Source organism: Otolemur garnettii, unplaced genomic scaffold (assembly GCF_000181295.1).
Source record: "Otolemur garnettii isolate 467f Iridium unplaced genomic scaffold, OtoGar3 scaffold00127, whole genome shotgun sequence".
Lineage (NCBI taxonomy): Eukaryota > Metazoa > Chordata > Mammalia > Primates > Galagidae > Otolemur > Otolemur garnettii.
Genome location: NW_003852522.1, coordinates 3,411,941 through 3,420,209, shown reverse-complemented (window position 1 = coordinate 3,420,209; position 8,269 = coordinate 3,411,941). Strand labels below are relative to the sequence as shown.

General features: G+C 44.5%; 1 protein-coding gene across 7 annotated transcripts in view; it reads left to right on the top strand.

The window, feature by feature from the left end:
- ILF3 (interleukin enhancer binding factor 3) overlaps positions 1-8,269 on the top strand; it is a 48,785-nt gene that overhangs the window by 20,537 nt on the left and 19,979 nt on the right. For all 7 annotated transcript variants that reach the window (XM_023518014.1, XM_012810201.2, XM_012810202.2 and 4 more), the window contains exons 2-4: positions 4,653-4,750; positions 5,118-5,347; positions 5,492-5,669. In XM_023518014.1, the coding sequence (XP_023373782.1) occupies positions 4,748-4,750; positions 5,118-5,347; positions 5,492-5,669 (411 nt within the window). In that variant the 5' untranslated portion in view covers positions 4,653-4,747. The remainder of the gene's footprint in view (positions 1-4,652; positions 4,751-5,117; positions 5,348-5,491; positions 5,670-8,269) is intronic.

The window sequence follows — 8,269 nt, the reverse complement described above, 5'->3', positions numbered from 1 at the left end:
GAACCCGCCACCTTGGGTGTACGTGGCTGGCGCCTTAGCCGCTTGAGCCACAGGCGCTGAGCCTCTTTAGTTTTTTTGAGACAGAGCCTCAAGCTGTCACCCTGGGTAGAGTGCTGTGGCATCACAACTCACAGTAACCCCCAACTCCTGGGCTCAAGTGATTCTCCTGCCTCTGCCTCCCAGGTAGGTGGGACTACAGGTGCCTGACACAACGCCCAGCTATTTTTTGGTTGCAGCTGTCATTGTTTGGCAGGCCCGGGCTGTATTCAAACCTGTCAGCTCAGGTGTATGTGGCTGGCGCTTTAGCCACTTGAGCCACAGGCGCCGAGCCTGTCCCTTTAATTTGACATCAATCATAAAAATAAGTAGCAGAGGCTCGGGACCCATAGCACAGTGGTTGCCATATGCACTGAGGGTGGAGGTGTGAACCCCACCCAGGCCTGCTAATACAATGATAACTGCAACAAGAAATAGCCAGGTGTTGTGGTGGGTACCTGTAGTCCCAGCTAATTAGGAGGCTGAGGCAAGAGCATCACTTAAGCCCAAGAGTTTAAAGTTGCTGTGAGCTGTGACACCATGGCACTCTGCCAAGGGTGGCATAGCAAAACTGTCTTAAAAAAAAATTTATTTTCCCTCTACATAACTAGAGTTCAGTATTTGCCCTTTTTTTTGTTTTGAAGCAATGTAGAGATTTCGAGTATATTGTTCAGTAAATTTTGACCACAGCATATACTCAGCCCCTACTAAGATGTAGACTGTGACCATCCCCCCAGAAAGTTCCCATGGATGACTTTCCACATGATCCCTGCCACCATCCTCCAAGAGCAGAATATTGTTGGGCCTTTCTCCCCATTGTCGATTAGTTCCTGAACTTTACATAGGTGGACGCATTAGTCCTTTTTTTCTCCTCTTTTCTTTTTTTTTCTTGAGACAGAGTCTCATTTTGTTGCCCTCAGTAGAGTGCTATGGTGCTCATAGCAACCTGAAGCAATTCTCTTGCCTCAGCCTCCCAACTATCTGGGACTACAGGAGCCTGCCACAGCACCTGGCTATTTTTTTGGTTGCAGTTGTCATTGGTGTTTTAGCTGGCCTTTCCTAGGTTCGAACCTGCCAATCTCAGTGTATGTGACTGGGGCCCTACCCACTGAACTATGGTCGCTGCCACACCTGGCTATTTTTTAGAGGCGGGGATCTCCCTCTTCTCAGGCTGTTCTCAAACACGTGAGCTCAAGTGATCCACCACCTCGGCCTCCCATATTGCTGGGATTATAGTTGTGAGCTACTGCCCCCAGCCGAAACATTAATCTTTGGATTTTGAGCCAAAGTGATCCACCACCTCGCCTTCCAGAGTGCTGGGATTATAGGTGGTGAGCTACTGCACCCAGCTGAAGCATTCATCTTATGATTCTTGTAGCCATTGGGCACCCACACAAGTCAGCTCTCGTGTTCTTTGGACAAGCCTGCTTAGTCTCTAGCTTAGTAAGACCCTGGCACACTTGCTGTGTTTCCTCTTATAAGCAAATAATCAACCACTTCTCAAGGAGCTCCTTTTTTTTGGTCACAGTGTCACACTGTCACCCTGCCATGGCGTCAAGCACTCTCTAACTCTTGGGCTTAAGTGATTCTCTTGCCTCAGCCTCCAAAGTAGCTGGGACTATAGGTGCCTGTCACAGTGCCCAGATATTTTTCGGTTGTAGTTGTCATTGTTGTCCAGTAGGCCTGGATCGGATTTGAACCCACCAGCTCCATTGTATGTGGCTGGTGCCCTGGCTGCTGAGTTACACGTAACAAGGCAAAATTTTTTTTTTTCCAGTTTTGGCTGGGGCCCGGCTTAAACCCACCACCCCAGGTATATGGGGCACCCCACTCCTTGAGCCACAGGCGATGCCCCAGTCAAGATATTTTTTTTTTTCAAACACAACACAACCACAATGTTATTTTTCTGAATGACCATTAATTCCTTCCTTCATAAGGGTGCACTTTGGCATGCAGATAACTCACTTGGCTTTTACAGCAGCTTGGGAGTATATTGTCCTGTTGGTAGTAGAAGCTGCTGTGGGTTTTGAGTGTATCAGCTTGTGCTTGTTTAATTTTCACAGTTTCCTTGAAGAAGGTATAGGGACCATTTCCTTAAGTAGGAAGCTCATGGAAACTTTTCAAAACCACATGGCTGGACAAGCAGGGAAGGCTTAGGCCCAGATCTATGTGGAAGCTCCCACTTGGTGATCCCAGGCGCAGTGAAGACCTAAGAACAGAGACTAGTCTTCCCATCTTCCCATCCCATTCCTCTAGTCCTCTTCACATTCCTCCTTCATCCCCTCTCCCCCACTCCCCTAAATCAGGGAACTTTAGACCCTGCCTTGTCCTGTTGCCTGGCTCTGCAGGTTTGTCTGCTGTGGTTTAATCCTTGGGTATTAAAGCTTAACTTTGGAACCTTTAAATTTGCAATTAGGATTGCTAAATAGTCCTAAAGCATTGTGGGAAATCCTTATTTTGCCCAATCCTGTCAGTTTATCCACCAAGCTTGTGCCTTTTCAGGATTGAGCCTGTGGTGCTGGCTGGTAAACCAGTTTAGATAGATGGGCGAATTGTTCACTCATTTGGAAGATTTCAGTATGGACCAAACTGTTGGTACAGAGTGGGAATTGAGTAGGTTGTAGTAGGCATGTTAATTTAGAGATCTCAATGGCAATTATAGCTCCATTTGTCCTGAAGCCTTCTGTTGTTGTACACTTAAGTTGTCTCAGCCTGTCCAAAGTTAAACCCACTATGGTGGTCATTGTCTACCTGACATTTCAGATAGTTTCCTACTTTCCTTGTTTCACAGAATAATTTGTGGGTCCTTTCTCATGCCTGCCTTCCATTTCTTGCCTTGGAGGCCCAGAGCTCCTTTACTTCTCCACGCATTAAGACTTTAAAAAACATATTCTGCTGTTTCTTAGAAACTTCCTGTAGAGGCTCAGCACCTGTAGCACAGTGGTTATGGTGCTGGCCACATGCACCAAGGCTAGTGGGTTAGAACCCAGCCTGGGCCAACTAAACAACAATGACAACTGCAACCAAAAAATAGCTGGGCATTATTATGGCAGGCACCTGTAGTCTCAGCTACTTGGGAGACTGAGGCAAGAGAATCGCTTAAACCCAAGAGTTGGAGGTTGCTGTAAGCTGTGATGCTACAGCACTCTACCGAGGGTGACATAGTGAGACACTGTCTCAAAAAAGAAAAAAAAACTTCCTGTAGAGTTTTTTGGATATCTGTTAATATTTTTATGTATTTATAGTCTCACTCTGTGCCTGGTGTAGAGTGCCTGGGTGTCATAGTTCATAGGATCCTCAATCTTAGGCTAGTCTTGAACTCCTGAGCTTAGGCAGTCCACCTGCTTTGGCCTCCCAGAGTGCTAGGAAACAGTTGTAAACTCACTATACCTGGCCTTATTATTTATTTATTTATTGAGACAGAGCCTCAAGCTGGCACCCTGGGTAGAGTGTTGTGACATCACAGGTCACAGCAACCTCCATCCAACTCCTGGGCTCAAGTGATTCTCCTGCCTACACCTCCCAAGTAGCTGGGACTACAGGCGCCTGCCACAACGCCCGGCAATTTTTTGGTTGCAGCTGTCATTGTTGTTTGGCAGGCCCAGGCTGGATTCAAACCCTCCAGCTCAAGTGTATGTGGCTGGTGCCTTAGCTGCTTGAGCCATAGGCGCCAAGCCTCTGGACTTATTTTTATGTTTTATATTATAAAAATTGGCATACTTTATGTCAAGAGGGGGCAGCGCCTGTGGCTCAAAGGAGTAGGGCACCAGCCCCATATGCCGGAGGTGGCAGGTTCGAACCCAGCCCCGGCCAAAAACCAAAAAAAAAAAAAAAAGAAATGATGAAGGAAGATAGAAAAGAAAGTTGCCATTGGAGGGAGTATGAGTCTGATGGTCAGACCTGGCTTTTAGGAATCAGCTGTATTAGTTGTAAAAGATTTTTTTTTTTTTTTTTTTTTGGAGACATAGAGTGCTATGGTGTCACAGCTCACAGCAACCTCAAACTCTTAGGGTTAAGCAATTCTCTTGCTTCAGCCATCTAAGTGGCTGGGACTGCTGGTGCCTGCCACAATGCCTAGCTGTTTTTATCTGTTGCAGTTATCATTGTTGTTTAGCTGGCCTGGGCCAGGTTTGAACCTCCAGCCTTGGTGCATGTGGCTGGCACCATAACCACTGTGCTATAGGTGCTGAGCCTAGAATTTTTTTTTTTTTTTTGAGACAGTCTTTCTCTCTGGTCCTATATAGAGTCCCATGATGAGCAACTTTGAACTCCAGGGCTCAAGCAATCCTCTAGCCTCAGTCTTCCCACTAGGCTGGGACTACAGGTGTGGACCGCCACACCTGGATTTTTCTATTTTTAGATGGGTTTTACTTTTGCTCAAGTCTCCAACTCCAGAGCTCACATGATCCACCTGCTTGGCCTCCCAAAGTGCTAGGATTACAGGTGTGAGACAGTGGCCCTTTTAAAGCAATATTATAATTAGTTATTTAATGTCTGGGCTTAGCAGTGGTTACTTGGAAATAAAGATGTGTCCTGCTGTGTTAACACTATTCTTGCTGACGAAATTGACCTATCTCTGAATTATTTGGAACTAAAAAGATTTTCTGATTTTATAGATAGTTGAAGTATTGATAACACCAAGGAAATCTGTCACAGTTTGAAAAGATAAGCAAAGTTTGATTTCCAGACACTACAGAAAAAAGAAGTAAAAATGGTAAGTGTTTTGTTTTTTAAATCTCAAATGCTGTTCTTTATGAAGGTTTAGCATTTCCCCCAGTCATTGGGATTCTGTTACCATTTTCTTTAGACTTTCTGAGTTACAGAGTAAGATGTTTCATATGATAACATTACAGTTCATGTAGTATAGAAACATACTAACTAAATGCTCCACTGTTCCCTTTGCCCAGAAAATAGCTGTTGAGTTGGCTTGTCCTCCTCAGTCCTTCATTTGTATTTGTATACAAATTCGAATTTTTATTTTCACATGAAACATATAGCATAATTTTGTTATGTCCCTTAAAAGATTAACTGCGTTGCCTATTCTCTTTTTGTCATTTTTAACTCAATTTTCATACTTACAGCGTCCAATGCGAATTTTTGTGAATGATGATCGCCATGTGATGGCAAAGCATTCTTCCGTTTATCCAACACAAGAGGAACTGGAGGCAGTCCAGAACATGGTGTCTCACACTGAGCGGGCACTCAAAGCTGTATCTGATTGGATAGATGAGCAGGAAAAAGGCAGTGGTGAACATGCTGAATCTGACAGTATGGATGTGCCCCCTGAGGATGAAAGCAAAGAAGGGGCTGGGTAAGTTTGAGGTGTTGTTACGGTGCTTTCTTTCTAGGGAGGCTAGCTAGTGCCAAGGTCAGCACCTCTCTAAGAAACTCCCAGAGCCTCTGGGTTTTGACCAGAATGAATTCTCTCTGAGCTGTGCTTTGGACTGTCCCTCAGGGAACAGAAGACTGAGCACATGACAAGAACCCTGCGAGGTGTGATGCGTGTGGGCCTTGTGGCAAAGGGTCTTCTGCTCAAGGGGGATTTGGATCTGGAGCTGGTACTGCTATGTAAAGAGAAGCCCACAACTGCCCTCTTGGACAAGGTGGCCGACAACCTGGCCATCCAGCTTGCTGTAAGTGTTACCACTACTAAAGGGCTGTGTGGGAGGGTACCCCTTGTCAAGGATAAAGGACAGGCTCGGCGCCTGTGGCTCAAATGGCTAAGGCACCAGCCACATACACCTAAGGTGGAAGGTTCGAATCCAGCCCGGACCCGCAAAACAAAATGATGGCTCCAACCAAAAAATAGCCGAGCGTTGTGGTGGGCACCTTTGGTCCCAGCTACTTGGGAGGCTAAGGCAGGAGACTTGCTTAAGCCCAGAAGTTGGAGGTTGCTGTGAGCTATGATGCTATGGCACTCCACCCAGGGGGACAGCTTGAGGCTCTGTCTCAAAAAAAAAAAAAGGATATAGGACAGATGAAGAGATGCCCAATTTGTGCCATGCACCAGCAAGCACTCACCAAACTCCCTTGTCCAGTGTGCTTAGACTTCTGTGTAAGTAACAGCAGGACACAGAAGCTGCTGAGGTTCTATGGAAAGTAGCTGACAAACTGCCGTGACCAGCCAGCAGGGACCTAGTGCCTACCATGTACCAGGCTGCAAGAGGTCAAAATCAGTCATTGGGTGTGAACTTTATATCCGTACTCTTTTGGTTGGAGATGGCTAGACAGATTTTATAGTTATTAACTTTTCCTCGTTGATCCAAACTTGGATATGAACCAGATCTGGTTTTGTTTTTATTTTTTATTTTTTTTCAAGTATCACAGTGTTTATTGTATAGTATATAAAATCAGGGCATGAACGTGACTTGACAAATTAAGTAGACTTAATTTCAGTACTATAATAAGACAGACCAATTCAAATTCTCAACCATTTGTTTAACACCCACAAAACCACTTTAAGGGCATTAACGATCTTTCAAAACTAATCAGTTTTGTGCAAGTAAAGACTGTTTCTTTTTAAAAAATACTTGTGCACCTGCTCAGGCTCAAGGATATTAATGAACCAGATCTGTTTTTAATAACTCACATATAACCAGGCACTGTGGCTCACACCTGTAATTCCAGCATTTGGGGAGGATAAGGTGGATTACTTGAAACTAGGGGTTCAAGGCTGCAGTGGTCTATGGTAACAATCATTATACCCCAGCCTGGATGACAGAGCAAGGTGCTATATCCAAAAACAAACAAAAAACCCGACTTGTTTCATTACAAAAGTAATCCATAGACTTGGTGCCTGTAGCACATTGGTTATGGTGCCAGCCACATACACCAAGGATGGAGGGTTCAAACCCGGCCCAGGCCAGCTAAACAATAATAACTGGCAACAAAAAAATGGCTGGGCATTGTAGTGGGTGCCTATAGTCCCACTTACTTTGGAGGCTGAGGCAAGAGAACTGCTTGAGCCCAAGAGTTTGAGGTTGCTATGAGCAATTTAGGGTGATGTGGTGAGATTCTGTCTCAAAAAACCCCCAAAACACAAAAGTAATGCATAAATAGCGGCCTGTGGCATTTATTGAGCATTTACTATGCCAGCCAACCCCTTAATCCAGACACGCGGTTGGCCTGTATTATTTCATACTCATCTAATACCATAGATGTTACTGAGGTGCAGAGCATCTGAGGAATGAACCCCAGAACTCCCAGATGGGGCATTGGGTGTCATTGAAACTTCTGCCAGGCACTGCCTCTGCAGGACACAGTCACCTGTATTTAACTCTACAGGATAATTAAAAGAAGAAAGTAAAATGACCCTTGAAGCACATTCCTTAGAAACGAAAACCTGATTTATCTTTGTATGTGAACGGGGATTTAGTGACATGTGACAATTTGGGGCTCAAGGCAAAGATCAGACTATGGAGCTGATGTATGTTAGCTACTTTTTTTGTTTGTTTGTAGAGACAGAGTCTCACTTTATCGCTTTTTTTTTTTTTTTTTTTTTTCAGACAAAGTCTCTCACTATGTTGACCTTGGTAGAGTGCTCTGGCATCACAGCTCTCAACAATCTCAAACTCCTAAGGTCTTAAGTTCTCTTACCTCAGCCTCCCAAGTAGCTGAGATTACAGGTGCCCACCACAACGCCTGGCTTTTTTTTGGGGGGGGGGGTAGTTGTTATACTGTTGTTTGGCAGGTCCCAGCTGGGTTCAACCCCCCCAGCCCCAGTGTATGTGGCTAGTGCCCTAGGCGCTGAGTCAAATTAATTTTTTTTTAATTATTAACTTGCTTTATCCTATCTATGGCAAGTATATTGAATAAAGGAAATTGGTATAAATATTTCTAAAGAAAAACAACTTTATTTTTTTTATTTTTTTTTTTTTTTTGAGACAGAGTCACCCTGGGTAGAACATCATGGCATCACAGGTCTCAGCAACCTCCAACTCTTGGGCTTAAGTGATTCTCTTGCCTCAGCCTCCCAAGTAGCTGGGACTACAAAGTCATGCCACAACACCTGGCTATTTATTTGTTGTTGTCGTTGTTGTAGTTGTCATTGTTTAGCAGGCCAGGGCTGGGTTCAAACCACTCAGCTCTGGTCTATGTGGTTGGCACCCTAAACACTGAGCTACGTACGGGTGCCAAGCCAGAAAAACAACTTTTGTAAAGAATCCTTCCCTAAAGATAGAATGGGTATATAATTTTTCATTAATAGTTTTTTTTTTTTTTTTTTTTTTTTTTT